Raw genomic sequence first — 20,749 nt, 5'->3', positions numbered from 1 at the left:
ATTTATTTTTATGTTTTTCTTTGTTAATCATTATAGATGGGTTATTTTAGACTATCTTTATCAATATGAACAGAAAATAAAATAAAAACATAATATATAAGAAAAAAAAGCTTTATTTCACTAAACAAGTAAATATTATTAGTCTGTATGCAGAATAATTATGAATAAAAGTAAACAAATTCAAAAATTGTAGAATTACAACAAAGAGAACCAACATGTTACTAAATTTCACAATTTACATCTCTTGTTGTTCTACAATTAAATTATAAATAAGCAACATTTTTATTACTAATTACTTATAAATATGTAATCAATGATCTTAACAGTATGAACAATTATCTTACTAGTTACTAAATAAATTTTACTCATACTTAAACTGGGGACCCGTTAAATACCTACTAAACGTATAATAACATAGTTATAATGTTCCATTTCTTCAATGCGAGTTGTGCTGTTATCGTGTAGAAGATATTTCTCACTCAATGCAAACAGCAACCATAACATCATCTTTAAAATTCTCAAATTGATTCTTGTCATGCGTTTAGCTATTTTATAACAGCTCTTCAGGGCCCATTAAGGACATCCATCTTCGGTAACCTTTAAAAACAATAATTTGATCATGCCTTAATGAATATAATAATTGTGACATTATTACTATAGCGTAAAAAGTATATTATAATAATCTATAAGTAAAATAAATGAAAACCAATAATACTTATATAAAGTAACCAATAAAATTATAAAGAGAAAATACGAACCCAATGTTGTCCTGGCACTTAACTCAAATAACAATAACCTTGTTAATAAATTCGTTCGTCATCGTTACAAATTAATAATGTTGATAACAAATTAATAATGTGTATTATAGGTAAATATAAATCAGATGGAATTAACAAAACCCATCTCAATGCAACAAAACATTCTCTTCAAGTCTACAATTTCAATTGAGAAATAAATTCAAAATACCCTCTGCGCTTATAATATTTCATATTGTAAACAATTATCACCACATAGACTATACTTTTGCTAATGAACCGCAACATATTCACTATTTTGCAAACGAGTTTAACAAGCTTCGTGGCGTAGCGGGCAAATGGTTGGTTTGCGGATAGTTGAGGCGCGGCCGCGGGTTCGAGCCCAGATTAAAAGCAAAAAGAATTTAAATTTTGTAGGTATTTCATAATATTATTGTTCTATGAATTTGTTAGTTTATGTAAATGATGGATATTATCTAAATGATGGATATAAATAGGAGAATAGTTAAATAGTTCTATATCTGTCTATAGACACGAGCACTACCGCAACATACGTCACACCGACAAATTGGCTTTGCGTAGTTTGAATTTCTATTTGAAATGCAGGGGGTCAGGTTTTCCTGCACCTGACTGTACAACACAAAACGGATGTAACTTCCAACAAAAACTAAGGTTGTACTTATAAAAAATCCATCTACAAAATATGCAGTTCAATTTTGGCCGCGCGCGTTTCCTTTCATCGGGGAAGCTCCTCTATAAATACTCCTCCCCGTCCCCGCACCCCCCGCGCCCCCCGCTCTCCCCTGCGTCCCCCGCCCCCCGCGCCGCCCCCGCGCCTGTGATCTCTGCGGCGGGCGTCACGCGCCACTACGCCCGGTAATAGTAACGCCTACCCTACTACACCGCCACCACACCACACGATAACATCAACCCTATGTCAACACGCATTTGGTTTATTTTTACTTGTACTAGGGAATAATGTTGAGTTAAAAGGGGTGGATGGTCGATTTTCAGTTGTGTGCTGAAAGTTTAGAGTGTGTATTGGCGTGCGCGGCGACACACGGAGACAAGACAACGGAAGCGCGCGGCGATGCTATCGAACCACTCTTTAATTAGTCGGTTTAATTAAGAAATTCGAGTTATTCGACGCGATAATTAGATCATTAATAGTGTTTTGCCTCTCGATGTTGTGAGGAAGTGCGTTGTTCTCTTGGTTTCACGAATACTTCAGGACCGCTTCAGGCAAGACTCGGCTCCGGCTGTTCCAGTGTGCAAGTAGCTCTGGTTGATTAATGATGCACATTATTTTATTAATTCAACTAGATGCTAAATTATCTTGAAGCTAACAGGGATTAAGTGCGATAGGCAGTCTATATTTGATGCCCTCTCTCATTCTGCATACGTTTAATGAGGTATGTTTTAAAATACCCTTGTAAAACTAGACTTCCTAAGGTACCATTTTTTAATTTTCTTCCGAAATCTGACAAAGATAACCCATTATCTGATAATTACATTGCTTCCTACATACTTCAGTCTAGGTAAAGTTGCCGACTGCAGTACTGATAGGATAACAATATTTACAATGTCATTTTTCTACCCAAGCTGAAACCATCAGTATACTAAGTTGATACCCTTCTTTTTTAATCGCTTTTTACGACACTGTCATAAAGGTGGCTAACAAAATGCTAAGGAAAGTTAATAAAAACAACGCAACGTCATTACCTACATTTACCGAACTAAGCTAGCATTAACCTCCTTCCGAAAACTGTAACTTGACAAACTTCTCGAACATCTTTTGACATTTTAGTTTTTTTTTCAGTAAAAGAGGTCGCGGCAAGGAGTATCAATATCAAAGAGGCCGCCGTCGTTCCCAGCCTCGCAGCGAGGTGACAAGCTGTCAGGCGAACCACTACTGGGTGTATTGTATAGGCTAATATAACTGTTTATAACTGTTTAGTAACAGATGCAGTGTATTAGTTGACTGGGGGAAGGCGCCGGGCAGAGAATAAGAGACGGAGATCATGTTACCTACTTGTTTTTCATTAGCTCTATTAATAGTTTCCAAACAAACAACATCAGATTTAGTATTATCGACATTCCTAATTATAGCAAAGCTTTTCAAGACGCGTTACTAAGGATTTTCCAGAATTTAAGATAGTGACTAACCACTTACATAACAGGTAATATGTCTAGGTAGTTAGCAATACAGATAATCTTACTGAGTATTTCCTGAGTGTATTAAAACAATTATCAAGAAATCTTGGTGTCGCCCGCCTCATTTTCGCATCCATCAATCCGTGCGGACAGCGGCCGCGCGCCACGCCAGCGCCATTTCCCGCCAAAAGACCCGCCGCCATTTTGTTTTACTGTTTGCGCGCTGTCACTCGCGACGAGATATCTAGCGGAACCGGCGAGCCAATAAAACGTTTATTCTGATTAATTACGTCTCCAATGGAATAGAAATAACTGTTGTCGTTCACGGTTTGTTTGCTAATGCCTTTAGAAGCTGCGGGCTTTTAGAACTCGGAAATAAGAAGGTTGGCGGCTAAATCTGACCGCCGATCTGTTAGTCAATTGTTTTTTTTCTGTTTTGATGTAATTTTAAAAGCTTGAAGTGTCATTTTAGATGCTTATTAAATAGCATTGCTTTAATAATATTAAAACCATGTTCAACTATTCAATAACACTATCAAGCACTCATAAAGCATTTGACTACGCATAATTTTAGAACAAGCTCTCGTTAAATGTCATTTAATGGTTTCAAATAATAACAAATAAGTCTGCTTATAATATTTATGTCTTCAGCTACAGCAACACCGTGCGACACAAATACCTAGCACAATAGTTAGCAACAAAAACACACCTACATAAATTTACATACTTTTATCAATTACCTGCAGGTCTCCGACCACCCACTTACATGGCTGGTTGGTGCGCCACGGCCTGCTGCCGCCGCTACTCGAGTCTGCAGTCCACACACCACACGTCACAGGGGGTCATTCTACATGACGAGCCACGACTCTATCTTGACGTGGCGATTGCACCACAGCTCTCGTTCGTCAGTATAGAGTAACCTCCTAGCAGTCCACAGCCATCAACTAACAAGCCGGGGTCGGCGCGGCCCATTGCGCGCGCGGCTCGGATGCACGCGTCTGCAGCTCTAATCAAGGGGACAGTTCAACGATCCCATCTGTACACGTAATTACACTGCGCGTACCAACTAGGAAGCAACGCAGCTATGTCGGCCTAGATGATCATATTTGTGGCCAATTTAGAAGCTAACTATGTTGAAACCCTGCTTTAGCGGATCATAAATTGGTTAAATCGTGGGAAAATTAAGCAAATAGTGAAAAAGCTCATATTAAAACATGTTAGACAGAAAAGTTCCGCTTGACTGCTACGACACTGCTACGAGTGCTACGAGCGTGCTACGCGTCGCTACGCTTGATTGGTTTCGTAGACCCGCGTAGCGCGTCGTAGGCGCCTACGACATCGTAGCAAACTTTTAGGAGATTTGAACTTTTTCCAAATATTTAGTTTATTTTGCCGTTACAACAGAGCTATCTAACAGCTTTACGATGTACTTATATATTTATTCTAATTCAAAACTTCTGAGATTTATAACAATCCCATTACAGTAGATTACGTAACCATTACTACTTTATGGGACGCAAACAGTTTGAAGTTATCTAGCTAAATGAAAGGCTCGCCTCATCCGTCTTGTTTTGGTTTGAGTTCCCGGCGGCAGGTGGCGCCGCTGGGGCGAGGATCAAGGGACGCACATGAAAGGGTTCCGGGAACTGCGCCGCCGCCGCCGCCGCCGCCACTAAGTTTTCCGAATTACTGCATAACAAGATTTATTAGATATTATTATTCTAGAGTTGTGTGAAAGAGTAACAGACTCAGTAACTTCTTAGGTTTGCACAAAATAGGTGCGGTTAAATGAAATGGTCACTCACTCAATCACTGAGCTTTGTAACAGCATGCCCACGGTTAAAGTATTTAGTGATTACTTTCCATTGTACTTATAAAAAAATCTGCACTGTAATACGTGCATTAATTACTCATGTGATAACAGAGTCACGAGCCGTTTGGTCCTTGGTTGTGAACCAGAATAAGCAGTAGCAGCATTAACTATGTTCTATCAGTGATTGGCGATCGTCCTGCACATTCCTGCGCCAGACGCTTTCATCATCGTCATACGCCGGCCACGTATTTTTCCATTCAGTTCACTCAGCCAAGCCCCGTCGACCGCGGCCAACCAGCCGCCAAACGACGCTACGCATTATGTACGTAATTTCAACCATATTTTTTAATAAGAAGGAGATGGAGTGTCAGTGAAAAAGAAATGTCTTCACAAATAACACCCCACGTCTACCACAGATCCTATTTTGAATTCGTTCGTTCAGATAATTTCTGACTTAATTCATTGTTACCATAGACTTAGGGCTTGTTCCACAATGTCTGGTTAGTGGCTACTTGTGGGATAAAATACATGCTGTCACTGTCAAAAAAATAATAACAGAGAGTGACAGCATATATTTTATCTTACAGGTAGCCGCTAACCAGACATTGTGGAACAGGGCCTTAGTATGATTGTTACAATGGTTGTCATTAGGTTGAACTAAAACGGTTTGACACCGTAAACAAATTGCGGACAGTTGGGGCTTTTTATTTGTATGTCAACTTGTTCGTATATTGTAAATCTACACGTAATTTGGTAATCGCCAAACACGCTTGACACATTAATTATACTTCCTGAGTATATAATGTTCGTGTACAATGTAGGCTCGTAAATAACCGTCGACTAGCCGATAACACGGGGCTGGCTGGCTGGCGCTCATAACTAGCGCAGATGTTATAATTATGCAATTGACCACACACAGTGTGGTTGTGGTGAGGAAAACCATTTTCCCATATAAGTATCTTCTACATACTTAAATTAATATGCTAACGACTGTAATCGCCGATGGGGTAGTCAGCGGTGACTCGCAACTCGCAAGCGGGTCAAATTAAAATTTGCTAGCTCTGGTTTACTTATAATTTATAACACTAGAAATGCTGCAGTGTACCTAGTTCACCTAGGTAAGTATTGTCGTAAACGATCAAAACTTAGAAGAACACTCGAGGAACCTATATACTACTGAATACTAGATACTTAAGCCTAATGAGTTATATATCGTTCCAAGTTGCTACTCATGCGCATACGCCAGCTAGTTTGCCCGCACGGCCGCGCCTGGCCGCAGCCCGCCGAGCCCCGCCACAGCCCGCCGCAGCCCGCCACAGCCCGCCTCTCCTTGCCTCGCCTCGCCTCGCCCCGCCTCGAGCCGCCGCGGTCCGACGCAGCCCACCGCGGTCCGACGCGCTAATTATACTCACACTGTGTCGACGTACTCGCGCAGGTACTCATGCGGATATCATAGAAGTAAATATTATGCGCATTATTCACCGACTACACTGTCATGTAGTTAGACTATTTTATAGACGACGACTTTGTCTCTTCGCGTAAGTGAGACTAAAAAAAAACTAAAAGGTATTAAGAATGTGAAAGTTATGAATTGAATTTCATAATTCAATACCTTCCTATTTTAGTCGTATGTTGATGACAACACAGATAGGCAGTGTTATCGGTCAGATAGACATCGTAACGTTGTCTGTTGCGTTGCGAGATGAAACAATTTTCCCGCGTAGCATTGCATTGGTCGCAAGAGGTAAGTCACTTTTGAATCATGCGATCATACGCCCAGCCTCAAATCCATTCCAATAACAGTCTGGTATTTGTTCCTGGTTCAGACAGCTGATCGATTATAATTTATAATCGAATACCTAATTGTTACTCGTCCGTAGGCCTACCTACCTCTGGGCTCTGACTTACTGAATTGCAACTACAGTGATGAAAATACTTAACAAAAACGATCTGTATCCGTTCAAAAATAAATGCTAAACAAAACTGTAACGGAAAGATGAAGACTAATCGTAAGCGAGTAAACAGTAAGTTAATTCTGAAGCGCGCCGCCGCCGCCGCCGCTCGCACGCCTGAACGCTCCGCCGCCGCTCGCTTTTAGCTCATCCACCGACAAACACACTCATCCTTACGTACCAGGTAATAAAGCTTATTATTAAACAGGTAGAGTAAGTTTAAAAGCGCCGCGTTTCAGTTAATTGGTTTTTTTCACAATGAAACGCGAGCCGAAAACAGATTTACGCGCGTATGTAAGATATTGAGTAAAAAGTTTATGTTGTGTTGGATGAGTGGGTACCGCGCTTTTCTATGTTATTTGTTCCTACCTACATGCATTAGACAGGCAATTTAATCCCTATAAAAGGTACTAGGCTAGAAGATAAGTGATTGTGAAGCTTTGAATCGACACAAAATCCTAAATACATACCTACTACAAATAGGTACAAATCCAAATAAAATCAAGAAACGCTGTCGCAATAATAGCAATAAGCACATGAGTGCAATGGTTTTTAAATCAAGATGGTGAAAGGGCAAAATTTTCCACGTTTACAAAGATATCTCCAACATATCAACCGCGGTACTGGGGAGATATTTCTGGATAATTATAACATAGATATTGCTGGCTAAAAAATATCACAAAATGGTCGTATAGGTTTATCCCATGCTCAGGCTACTGTGAAATTAAACTTGTCTTCTATCTTGTGATGATTGGCACTTGGCAGGCTCATCTTCATAGGAAAATAGTAGGTACCTACTTAGTGCTAAGAGTGTGGAAATTAGGTCAAGATCCCTACTGCAAACACCATACTGAGTAGGTAACTACTTACCTGATAGTCGTATAGGTAGGTACTTCCGTCGGACATACATCACTGAAGCCGGAAAATTAAGGCAAATAAGGGAGATTCTGTCCCATAAGCAAGATCCGTATCGCGTTTCCTACAATATACAAACGTTAAAACCATTGAGAACATAATACGTTTAGTAAATAGGCGGCGTCTGAGTGGTTTGTGTAAATTATTTGAGGACCACCAGTATGTCCCGGTTAGGCTGCCGCCGCTTATGTGTTGAGGGCATAAAGTTATAGCTTATACTTCTTATAACCACATCACGCCTCATAATCTGTCTCATATGTGTTCGCCTAGCTGCCATATTGTCACACCCGCATATTAGTGTAATTAGGATTATCCGCATGCATTTTGATTCCGCACTTTCCGTTTGTTACCTATAATTACTTATTATTCTGAAAACTATAGTTTGTAAAAAAATGAATGAGCATTAAATCTATATTCACACAGGTTGTTGCAAAAAGGGTATACTTACTTACTTACTAGAAACTTAGATGGTCACGTGACTTTTTTATTACGGAACAGGGTTTTTTTCGCGTCTTTCCAATAGCCGAAGAACAAATAATGACCTCCTGAGTCGAGAGCCGTGGTAGGTCAGTCGGGTAAGCTTAAGCGCCCGCTTCTCACGCCAGAGATGCGCGTTTGAATCCCGGCGCTGACATGTACCAATGAGTTCTTAGAATTTAAGTAAGTACAATTTATACCATCGCTCTTACGGTGAAGGAAAACATCACGTGGAAACCTGCACATTATCTAGATTTAGCACATCTACATAATGTGAACGCACCAACCCGCAGTGGACCAGCGTGGTGGGAAATGGTCCAAGCTTTAAAAGGCAGTTTAGACCTAGGGGATATGCACAAAGAGAGCTTCATTCGAGAGAGCCAGGTGCAGGTACTGACACCCCCACAGAGAATAGAATAGAAAAATAGAATAGGTAGACCTCCTGAGTCACCCCCTTTCGGTAATAACTTTTTGCGAAATCCTGTATAATAGGTGTAAAATAAAGTCTTGTTAGTTACACTATTTACAACTCAAGAGCGGCTGAATAAAGGCTGAAAATTGGTAGGGAGGTAGCTAAGAACAAAGAGGCCAACCACTAGCCTTAAATAAAAGCATATAAAAAGTAAGCTAGCGACATCTACCTTTTAAAAGCACAAAACTGATTTAAATCCATCTAGCGGTGAGTAGCTAACATGTTTTATCCGGCTGTTTTATCTGTGATTCATTCACTCATTCACTCTTATTTACTTGTGACGCGTGTGTGTGATCAAAAATGTGACGGACATGACATTGGCAGATTTGACAGCTGCGACGTTGTGTTGTTTTGATTTGACTTGTGTTGCCCTGGGAATCAAAATCATGCACAAAATTACCGTCCGTCCGATTCTGATTCAGTCAAAAAACAAACAATAACATTAGAATATAATTTAAAATAGTCTTCTGAGTGTGTGCAAGTCTTGCCCCATCAAGGTCACATCACCCGCACCAAGCAGCTGTGCCTTTGTATTTCAATTAAGCTCAGCCACAGTTATAAGTGGGTTAATCGTAGTTACTGCCACGGATATAAATTCTTAAAGCCTCGTCAACATGTTCACTGGGACCTTGCGAATGCAAGTATGCGAGGCAACTGGACTTAAATCTCCAGATTCCTCGAAACGAAATAATACTATCTTAGGATCATCTGGTAAGTAAATTTCGCTGTAGTAACAGTTCTCAATATATTTTTATGTAGGAAATTGTACTCATGCAATGATTTATAAAGGAAGGATACGCCCGTCAGAACGCTTTGTCAAATGAAAATGGCACCCGCGCGCTGGCCCTAATTCATACAAATTATGACAGATTTATGAGATTTTAGGGCCAACGTGATACTGTCATTTTCTAGAGCAGTTGGACCTGTCCTTACGCTAGTAATATATAAGTCAATGTACTCATGTTAGATTTTTGATCCATTTCAGATCAACTGATTGATGCATATGTGACCATTGATGCTGATGATGAGCACATTGATCGCTCTACCACAAGACCCAAGACCCTGGATCCGGTGTGGAATGAAACTTTTGTACATGAGGTTCACGATGCCAGCAAGTGAGCAGCCAACACTTATTGATCTGCATGCTAATTAAGTACCCACTACCCATATCAAACAAAGTTTTATTTGTAATTATGTTTCAGTTTAACCATCTCAGTATTCCACGATGCTTCACTGGCATTGGACAAGTTTGTTGCAAAATGTAAAATTTGTTTTGATGATTTGATGGATAAAGAATCATCAGATTTTTGGGTAAGTTTTTGATAAACTTACAATAGGTACATGATTTAAATAAATAAACTAAGATACTGTACCTACACTTTATACACAAAAATCGTATGAATTTCAATGCTCTGCCACCATTGGGGAGATCTTTGTGAACTTTGATCCAATATGTAATGAATTTGAACTAGGTATACCTTTATGTTATGAACATATAATATCTATGTAAATAGTAGTTATGCTAATGAAATTCTTGGCTAATTAATAATTTGTGAATGATCATGATAATAATTAGCATAAAGACCGGTTTAGTCATTACACCTATGAAACATTACTGTCTTAGTATTCTTCTACAGTTCTCTTTTGGCCAGCCTTACGAGTACACGTACTTCTCTGTGTTCTTAATAGTTTTAAATTGTATTTATTTAAATCGTGATTGGTCGAAGACCCTTGCGGCCGTTTCCTGCTCTATCTTGTGGATAACTTACGGCAAGCTCCTCCTACTGGGCGTGTCTGAAGTGAGACAGCTACATTTGCCTTAGCTGCGTGTTGAGTGGACGTAGTCTAATTAAGAAAATTAGAAAAGTGGAAGACGCTTTGCCGAGGATCGAACCCGTGCCTCTCCGGTGAGTGAACTTAGTTCCTGACGCCTTAACCGCTTGGCTATCGGAACCGTAGCGCGCCCGCTAAAATTAGCGTACGGATTCTGTCTAAGAGCTTTGATCTACGTGCTACGAGATATTGCTACGGAGTGAGCGACGTCGTCGAAGCAGTAAATTCGACTTACGCACGCCTGTGCTACTGATTGTGCTGCTTGTACTAGGGGCTTGGCTTGAGCTTTTGCTTCATTTTGACCAGTCAGTTATGTTGTGTCTTGATTGCAACGTCTCATGTGGCGATGGGGTCACCTGTTCCGGGTGTAAAAAAGAATTGTGTTTTGGTTGCGCTAATATTACTGAGCGAGGTTACCGCAACTTAGGGGCTGAGCGCAGAGCTGGATGGAAGTGTCCAAGATGCAGAATTTCATCTCCGAGAGTTCAAAGTCCAATAAAACATAAAGAAGCTTCCCTTGATGAAATTATCAGTCGCCTAGATATTCTAACAAAAAAATTGGATGTGCTGCCTAAGCTTATTTCCGATGTAAACGAGCTAAAGTCTAACATGATGGAAGTAGTTAAAAGTTGTGAGTTCGCGGGCCAGAAAATAGACGATTTCGAGTCGAAACTCGTTGTGCTCACGGACAGGGTTACGTCATTGGAGGTCGTGAAGGAAGCTCTAACAAGTACACAATCTACCATGGGGTTGGTTCAGCAGGATTTCAATGAAAAAGACCAATGGTCAAGGCTGAACAACGTCGAGATTAAAGGAGTGCCACTCAAGAATAATGAAAATCTCTTCAAGATAGTCGAGACCCTTAGCGAGCACTTAAACGTACCCATTTCTAAGGCCAACATTAACTTTGTTTCTCGTGTGCCTGTTTTTAATACAAAGGAAAAATCAATTCTACTTGGCTTCGTAAATAGATACGTAAAGGAGGACTTCGTGGCCGCAGCAAGAGCTAGGAAAACTACTAAAGCTTGTGATATCGGCTTTGCTAACTGCGACCAACGAATTTACATAAACGACCACTTATCACCCAATAACAAGAAGCTGCTAAGTAGAACCAAGCAACTTGCGCGCGATAAGAATTACCTCTATGTCTGGGTAAAACATGCCAAGATCCATATTCGGAAAAATGACTCTGCACCAGTTTTAACAATCAGATCCATCGAAGATTTAAACAAACTCAACTAATCAGGTTCTTTTGGCAGTTAAGATTAAGTTTGATTGTGCCGAAAAATAATTATTTGTCAGTGTTGGTCTGTTGTACTGTATATTCTAAGTCTCTTATGTATTTGTTTTTATTAGCTATTTATGTTGTGTGCCTTGCTATCTATTTTTTGGGTGTCTCTACCTGTATTAAAATCAATCTACCCAATTTATACTTTAGTGTCGTTATAATTATAGTTGGTCACGTTTATATTTTCAACATTGTTTTGACTGTTATATTTGAAGTGGAGTTCCATGATGAAATGAGTTCTGTTCCGGATTGCTATCTTATAATTTTGTTAATCAAGTTAGTTTTCAACTTAGTTACTTATTACAATGCCTAACTTAAAAATATATCATCAAAATGTCAGGGGCCTACGCACCAAAACAGATATTTTCTCTAGAAACGTAAGAATCAATAATTACGACATAATAACTTTAACAGAAACCTGGTTAAACGACGGTTTTTTCGATACGGAATTATTTGACGACCGTTATTGTGTCTGGAGGCGCGATCGCGATTACGCCCGCACAAAACAAGAGCGCGGGGGAGGGGTTTTAATCGCGATTAAGAAGCAACTTATCGCACATGAACAACCCAATTGGCGTTCATCTGCCGAGGATCTTTGGATCACGGTGACTCTACGGTGTCCGACATCCAAATCTCATTATATCCTTAGTATTTGTACGCTATATCTATGTGCCGAAAACCTAGGTTTATCGTTTGTGGACCAATTATCGGCTTTTTGTGATAGTTTAGAACTAGCTACTACGTCGAACGCGTCCCATAAATTCTTAATTTTAGGTGACTTTAATATGAGCGACATTGTTTGGACTACAATTAACGACCATCTCGAAGCAGCACCAAACTCTTGTGAATACATAAATAACTTTTTAGAAACCCTTCAATTTTGTGGTCTTCAGCAATTTAACAATATCAAAAATGAATTTAACCGTATTTTGGATTTGGCCATCTGCAACGAAAATGAGCAAGTGCTTGTTGATGCATGCTCTGACCCTTTTGTACCTGAAGACCCGCACCATAAAGCGCTCTCTATCACTTTTACAATTATAGACCTCAAACCACTTCGTCCACTAACTCGCTTAGTATATAGCTACAATCGCGCGGACTATACTGTTATTAATGATGAAATCTGTAATATAGATTGGCTATCAATCCTAAGTTGTGGATCCGTTGAAGAGGCTGTAATTAAGTTCTACGATGTTATTTATAAAATTCGTGATAATCATATTGCTCAACGTACTGGTTATACTGGCCAATATCCGCCATGGTATAGTAGAGCTCTTTCTAAAGCAATCAAAGAAAAATTCAAATTTCACAAGAAATATAAAAAATATGGGAATCTCTGTGACAAGGCAACTTTCGAGTTACTAAGAGAAAGAGTTAAACGTCTTGAAAAACAGTGCTACGATAGTTACATGAGTCGCATCGAAAATTCACTTCACACCAACCCGAAGGCTTTCTGGTCTTTTATAAAGAACAAACGTAAAGGGTCCTCGTTCCCATCCACTATGAACTATCTAGGAAACTCATCTTCTTCTGGAGATGAAATAAGCAATTTATTTTCCTCCTACTTTCATTCGACATTTCTTCAACCGGAGCCTGATCAAAATGCGGATGGTGGTACTGTGGATGATGCGACTCCTAATATTGCGGACGTAAGCTCTATAGAAATAACCGAAGACGTTGTCCACAAGCTATTGAGTTCAATTGATCCCAATAAATCAGCAGGACCAGATGATCTACCAGCGATATTCCTCATCAAATGCTCAAAGTCGCTATCAGTCCCCATAGCCACTCTATTCAGAAGATCCTTAGCTGAAGGCGTAGTTCCTTTGATCTGGAAATCGGCTTTTATCAGTCCTATTCATAAAAAGGGTCCTAAAAATCAGGTAGACAACTATCGACCTATTTCAAAATTATGTTTAGTAGCAAAAGTATTTGAACGAATAGTCTATAATGAAGTCTACGTTTCACTTAAACTTACTTTTAATCACCAGCAACATGGATTTTTAAGGCATCGCTCCACCGTTTCTAACCTGGTACTGTTAAATGAGTTTATTAGCAAGGAAATGGAAAGTAACAATAACGTTGATGCAATCTATACTGATTACAGTAAGGCGTTTGACCGCATCGATCACAAAATGTTACTAAAAAAGTTACTTATGGCTGGCATTCGAGGTGATCTGTATCGTTGGTTTTCTTCATACATTTGTAACAGAACTCAGGCAGTAGTACTAAATGGCTATAAATCTTTATGGACAGATATTCCGTCAGGAGTTCCTCAAGGATCATTGTTGGGACCTTTATTGTTCGTTATTTTCATAAATGACATAGATACTTGCTTCCGTTACTCCGACTTTCTCCTCTTTGCGGACGATATGAAAGTATTTAGAGTAGTTAATGACTCTCTAGATTGCTCTTTGCTTCAGGATGACCTTGATAGAGTGGAACAATACTGTCGCCATAACAAATTAGACATCAACGTATCTAAATGCTTTTCTATTACATTTAGTCGGAAAAGAAATATATATTTAAATAGTTACAAGCTGAACCACCAATCAATTTCCAATTGTTCCGAAATAAGAGACCTAGGAGTAACAATGGATTCCAAGCTTATCTTTGATACACATGTTCAAACTATAGTAAAAAAATCCTACAAAGCATTGGGCTTTCTTATTCGCTCCTGTAAAAATTTCAAAATGATGAAGTCCATAAAAATTCTATACTGCTCCCTTGTCAGGAGTAATTTAGAATACGCGAGTCAGGTTTGGAATCCACTATATAATGTTTATATATCACAGATCGAATCAATTCAAAGAAAATTTATTAAATACTTAGGTTATAAATTCAGAATCCCTAAAGGTCAATACGAATTTATGTGTAACAAACTTCATTTATTGCCCCTCTATATACGGCGTGATGCAGCAGACATCGCATTTATTTTAAAGATCGCTCAAAATAAAATTGACTGTCCGGATTTATTAGGTAAAATTAACATATTAGCCCCCGATCGTCAAATGAGACAAAAGACTATTTTGCATGTACCAGTAGTTCACACAAACTACCGACAGAACTCATTTCTTTTAAGAGCCTCACGATCATTTAACTCCCTGACCAGAGAATACCCAGGTCTTGACTTATTTGTTAGTAACCCTAAAATGGCATACTTCTGTCTGACCGACAAATTTAGCTCAAAATTTGTTAAGTAGGTAGATATTTATATAGATATTTTGTGTAATAGGCACATTCACTTCATTTATTTGTAATCTCACTTATAGTTACGTAAAGTTATTATTTAAGGCTATTTTAATGTTTTTTACTTTTATTTATTACTATTCACTGAAATAAGTAGAACTTATTAGGCATAATGGCAATATTTTGTTTCTTACATGTGGAAACTTGTAATTGGCTGTCTGTCTCATACTTTGCTATTTTTACTGATATCTCTAGCTGTAAGTTTTCCTTTAAATAAATAAATAAAAATAAATAAGTATTCCTTATTTATAGGAATTTCTTACTTACAATAAAATTTGACCATTCACTTCTATTTCAGGTGGATTTAGAACCCCAAGGTAAACTGCATCTGAAAATAGATCTCACAAATAATGCTAGTGAAGGTTAGTACTTACGTTATATATGGTATTATTTGGGATTCTAGATCTATGTGCCTAATTATATTGCTGTTATTTTTATATAGATTTTTCATTTGTATCAATAGTTAATCACTAAAGCTTTTTGTGAATGTTACAGGCTCTCAGAATGGTTCAGCGTCCCTGGAGGGTCAGTTCCCGGTGCGCCGCGGCACTAGACACCGCGTGCACCAGGTCAACGGACACAAGTTCATGGCCACCTGTCTGCAGAGACCCACCTTCTGCTCACATTGCACCGATTTTATTTGGTGAGAAGTTTAGTGATAACTGTTTTTTAGTCTTTATTAGAATCTTTAAAATAGATTTCGTACTGCTATTTGTTAGGTATTTGCTAATTTTAAATTATGATTTCAGGGGTTTCGGCAAACAAGGCTATCAGTGCCAAGGTGAGTCCTGGTACATATTTGAATGGTTGATTTTGTACTGTTTGACACAATTTCTATAACGAAGTATACTTTTTCCAGTTTGTATGTACGTGGTTCATAAACGATGCCATCTTAATGTCGCAACAAATTGTCCAGGAATAAAAGAGGAAGTCAATGTGAGTATTTCAAGTTTTCGTTCATAAATTACATAACTAACATTCAAACCTCATTTTTTTTTAAATCCATAAAATATAGCTAACGTCATATTTTCTGTCTTATTTGTAATGCACAATCAAGCCGAATAATAGCAGTCAACTATCGGATCCACTAACCTGAATATTCTGTACGGATGATTGTACCCAGCCATGCCTCCTAACGATATACTATTTCCAGACGCAGAGTTCGTTCAACGTGAACATGCCGAGCCTCTCTCTGCTGAAGTCCTACAAGCGCTTCTCCTAGTCACCGACCGCTCCCGTCCACAGAACACAGCAGTAGCTGCACAATATTATATTACACCTTGTGTACCTAGAACTAGAATTTATATTTAATGTGTGTGCACAAAATTCTAAGGCCCTTTACTGGCAATTTATAATCAAAGATCTGATCAACAGATATTTTATTTGATGTCGATAACTTATTTATTTTTATACCTACGCGTAATTGATACGTCAAGTGTCCGCCTTTATGTAAAACCAACTCAAATATTGTACCTAACCTACCACTAAAATTTGGTAAGTACTAAGTACTATCTAATGTGCCTTACTCGTAATATGAACTTGGTAAAAGTAAACTGAAATATACATTAATGTATCACTTATTTAGGTATGTCATGTATTGCAACATAACTCTTTGTAAGCATACCTATTATTATACTCCTATGAATAAGTAATATAATCCTAAATTATGTGCCTTAAATGAAAACCAACTCTTCAATTGCCCATTATACGTACCGAATGTCTAGTAAGGTAAACTTAGTAATAACGCATCATGCCATCGTATTGCTTTTAATTGGTGGTAATGGTAGTAAGACCCATTTGTTATAGTGTCTGATAGCACCTATAGTGTTTTGTTTGTAAAGGCACTCAATAAGCACATTTTGATCGATGTTTAGTTCAGCACAATATTTAACTGATATTCGAATAAGTATCAATAATATATTATTTATTTAATAAATATTGTTAAAATGTAAATTATATAAATTATGTAAATAATTTTATGTTAAAAATATTTTATGATGACTATGTATTCATTTTTGTTAAACCAACGGTGTGATTATTGCAAGAAATACAAAAATCATACAAAACCTGTAAAAGTTTATTTATTTCGCTATACTTTATCTAGAGTTTCTAGAGTATAGTGCCACAACAATAGGGCTGAGTATATTGTAGAGTTATGTACTGTCACTGTGGGTGGACGCCACTCAGAGACACGAGTGCAACAAAAATAGTGATAGCGATAGATTATTCCATTGAAGTACCTAAAAGTACTAATCAAGTAATCACGTATAGTGCCACAAACTTATCTGTTCCGGTGACAGCGCACATAAATGTGTAATATTTCTTAATTCTATAAGATTTTAAGTTTGCTCGTATTGTTAATTCGCTCTTACGGTATTAATAAACCCATCTAATCTTTTACAATATACAATTCATTAGTAAGTAATTAGATATAGATCAATTTAGTTCGCTCTCACCGGAACAGATAAGTTTGTCGCACTGTAATGGATTATTCAAAGTTTATATTATAGTCCAGTCAAGGAATGAGGTGTAGAGTGCGTGAGCAGGTAACTAAGCGATTCTTTCAGAAACTTGTTCAGGGGGCTTAGGTTGTTAACATACCAAAAGTCCTGACTCCTAGGTGATGAGCGGGGGGAGGAGGGGGGGATAAAGCTACGAATTTTTGGTTTTTTGCTTATATCTCAAAAACGGTGCATCGGAGAGTAATGTTATAAACTAATAAAATGGAGCTCTTAAAATTATCTAAAAATTGTAACTCATATGTTTTTTTCTAATTCCTAACCGTTTTAGTATTAATATTTTAGTATTGTTTGCCATCTAGCGGTGAGTAGCTGAACTAATTAAATTCACATCACACATTTCACAGACTATGATTGAGAAGAATGAAATATAATGATACTTTCATTCCATAAAAATGTGTTCTGTGTTTGTTTCGTTCAGCCACAGACAATAACTTGAACAAATTTGACATTTTACTAAATAAAACAATTTTAGTGGTGGACTTGAAACAAATTTACATTTATTTCAATATTAGGCAGTATGGGCACCGAAGTGGCATTATCGTTTAGTACATTACGTACCCAACTAGAAAATGAAAAGAGCAGTTTATATAAAATTGACGAAAATATCAAGAAAATCGTGCAAACAACGGGACGGTATTCCGATAGGTTAGTCAATGATTTTCCGCTAATGCAGTAATTTCACATACCTACTTAGTTTTTCTCAATTTTCTCACCCATTATCTTTGCGGTTTCAGGTTTAACAATCAATCTGGTGAATATATGAGAGGAGGAGCCCGCCCCGGCCGTAATTCTTACCCGGAATCAAACAACTACAACAAAAACGATGAGCTTTTCGGCAAGAGGAAACATGAAACCAAAACCGTATTTAGCAGGTAACGTTGTACACTAGACCTTTATTTGGTTAACAAACATCTCCCGACACCAGATTCTTGGTAAACACGACATGAACTTGTTGTATTTAACCATAATCTACAGTATAATGTTATTTCTTTCAGGCTCTCAGCTCGCAACGACAGTGACAACGAGGAGGAGGAGTCTCCGGGCGGCAAGCGCGCGCGCATGTCGTCGGCGGTGTCGCGCGAGCTGCCCACGCGCGCCGCCGTGCTGCGCGCGCAGTCCGGCGACGAGCAGGCCCGCACCAGGAACAGACGCATCTTCGGCTCACTGCTCGGGACACTGCAGAAGTTCAAACAGGAGGAGATTGGATTGCAGACTAAGGTGTGTGTTTATTATTTATAAGGATTAGATGAAGTTGCCAAAAGAAATTGATTAGAATTTCTTTTTTATTCAAGTTTTCTTTGTCAAGCATAAAATTTTGTTCTAAGTTTCATTTATACATTTCAGGAAGAAAAAAAGGCCCAGGTTGAGAGAAAAATAGAGGAGCAGGCTCGTCAGCAGAAGGAGAAGGAACAGAAAGAGAGGAAAACCTTGTTTGCCGAGAGAGACCACAAGAAGGCCACCATCAAGGCTCTTGAAGCCAAAATGAACCGAGTGCAGGAGTTTGAGCAGTGGGAGGCCTCACAGAAACACCTCAGCAACTTCATCTACACTAAAGCCAAGCCCTACATCTACTGGATCCCAAAGAAAATGACAGAAAAGGCAACAGAGCTACTGGAGTCCAGTAGAAAGTATCATGAAAGTAAGTGGGTTTTGGATAATTTCTGTCTATAACGTACATAATTTAACAGTATTTAAATGTTGTTCTAATATTTTCACAGAATGGCTGAAAAGCCATAGATTTGCCAGTGAGTTGGTCTGTTGTATTATTCAAGGGGTTCTTCATCATTCTGTTCTCAACCTTTTTCTACAATAAACTTACATCCATACTATCATTGTAATCTATTATTAATCTTCCTCTAATATGATAGCATAACCTATTGATTTCTCAAAACTCAAGTTTAACAAAACCTATTTATCTTTTACAAATTTATTGTAATATACCTCATTAGTGGTAAAACTAAATTAAAATGGATGAAAATAATTAATCCATCCCCTCTAAATCACCTAAATCTTGCACAGAATGCCTGGAAAAGAAACGAGAAGAGCTTCAAGAGGAACTACAGAGAATAGAGCAGCGCTGCCTGCGAGTGAAGGGTCCCGCGGCCAAGGAGAATGACCCCGACCACAATCACGACAACATGGACACGAAGAACACTAGAGAACGGAAAGACTCCACCATGGAGCATGACGGCACTGCGGAACATGATGACAGCAGCAGCAAGAGAGACAAGTTCGCGACTGATGCAGACGACAAGGATAAGGAGGACAGTGATGTGGATGAACAGGAGAAGGTTGCAGATGCCGTGCAGCCCCATGACAGCCCTGTTAAAGGTAAATAGGTACCAAAATGAAAGATTGGATGATGGGCCTAAGGCCTGGTTTGAATAGCTCTAATAGCAACAAGCCACCATTTTGATACGCCACAATATCCTTTCCTCTTGTACCATTAGTATTGTTGTATTGTCTGGGACCGTACAACTACTACTGCAGAGCCATTAATAGATACATAAATTGTCTTTCTCTTTATTTCAGAACAAGAACAAGAAGTGAAAGAAACTTCAGACGACCCACCTGCAGCAGAGACGACACAAGACAGCGTGGAGTGTGACGTCACCATGGAGACAAGTGCACTGCTGGACACCACGGCCCTCGACCAGGAGGCGGACCGGGACCACTCCCCAGACCAGCCCTAACCACCGGCCCACTGACTGCGGTGTGAGAGATTTTACGCCATTGGAGCAGTGAAAAGTAAACGCAGTATGTTGCGGGTTGCGGGAAAGTTGCTGCACTATACTTGGTAAAATAAATATAGCATGAGCATGACGTTTGATTGACAGATCCTTATGCCAGGTAAATAAAGTTGGCTTTCCCTTAAAAACGAAAAATTACCAATAAAATGTAAATGTATGGATTTGAAAGCTGTTATAGGGCTCATGGTATATTTTACAAAGCATAATTCAGTACCATCATGACCATGACATGAATGACATCGCGTTTACTTTTCATTGCACGAACGGTAATAAAATCTCCCACAAGGCCCTCTGACCGCACCTGCTAGTGACCTTCTTTCTACTACTTTATAGTGTAAAGTTTATACCATCAGAATGTTACTCCTACAGATAATAGTGGTTATGATTTAGCTGCCCTTCTTTATAGCTGATTGATAATGTTCTACAGATGACTATGAAGAGAAAATAATAGTGTAATTAAGTTCTTTAGATTACTGTGGTGTTTAAGTCATTAACTATTCCATTTTGAGAGTGAAAAGTAAGTGAAAACAAGACAATAAAAATTGTTTTCGTGAAATTACCATATCTGT

The 20,749-nt window shown here is 38.6% G+C and overlaps 2 protein-coding genes across 3 annotated transcripts; both read left to right on the top strand.

The window, feature by feature from the left end:
* Window positions 1-8,845: 8,845 nt before the first annotated feature.
* Window positions 8,846-16,989, top strand: LOC105393810 (protein kinase C). The gene is made up of 8 exons (XM_038107566.2): window positions 8,846-9,249; window positions 9,524-9,653; window positions 9,741-9,849; window positions 15,207-15,270; window positions 15,404-15,551; window positions 15,658-15,689; window positions 15,768-15,844; window positions 16,062-16,989. The coding sequence occupies exons 1-8, from the start codon at window positions 9,153-9,155 to the stop codon at window positions 16,128-16,130; spliced, it is 726 nt and encodes a 241-aa protein (XP_037963494.2). The 5' UTR covers window positions 8,846-9,152; the 3' UTR covers window positions 16,131-16,989.
* An 883-nt stretch (window positions 16,990-17,872) lies between these two features.
* LOC105387895 (pinin) lies at window positions 17,873-20,740 on the top strand. Of its 2 annotated transcripts, none has more exons than XM_048630428.1 (6): window positions 17,873-18,075; window positions 18,165-18,302; window positions 18,426-18,648; window positions 18,775-19,069; window positions 19,450-19,761; window positions 19,969-20,740. In XM_048630428.1, exons 1-6 carry the CDS (start codon window positions 17,948-17,950, stop codon window positions 20,121-20,123), a joined length of 1,251 nt encoding a protein of 416 aa, XP_048486385.1. In that variant the 5' UTR covers window positions 17,873-17,947; the 3' UTR covers window positions 20,124-20,740. The 2 variants fall into 2 exon arrangements, with proteins under 2 accessions (XP_048486385.1, XP_048486384.1); XM_048630427.1 differs by having other exon boundaries at window positions 17,874-18,075; window positions 19,963-20,740.
* The last annotated feature ends 9 nt before the right edge of the window (window positions 20,741-20,749 follow it).

The sequence above is a fragment of the Plutella xylostella genome, chromosome 25 (assembly GCF_932276165.1).
Source record: "Plutella xylostella chromosome 25, ilPluXylo3.1, whole genome shotgun sequence".
Lineage (NCBI taxonomy): Eukaryota > Metazoa > Arthropoda > Insecta > Lepidoptera > Plutellidae > Plutella > Plutella xylostella.
This window is presented reverse-complemented; position numbering and strand designations above follow the sequence as displayed.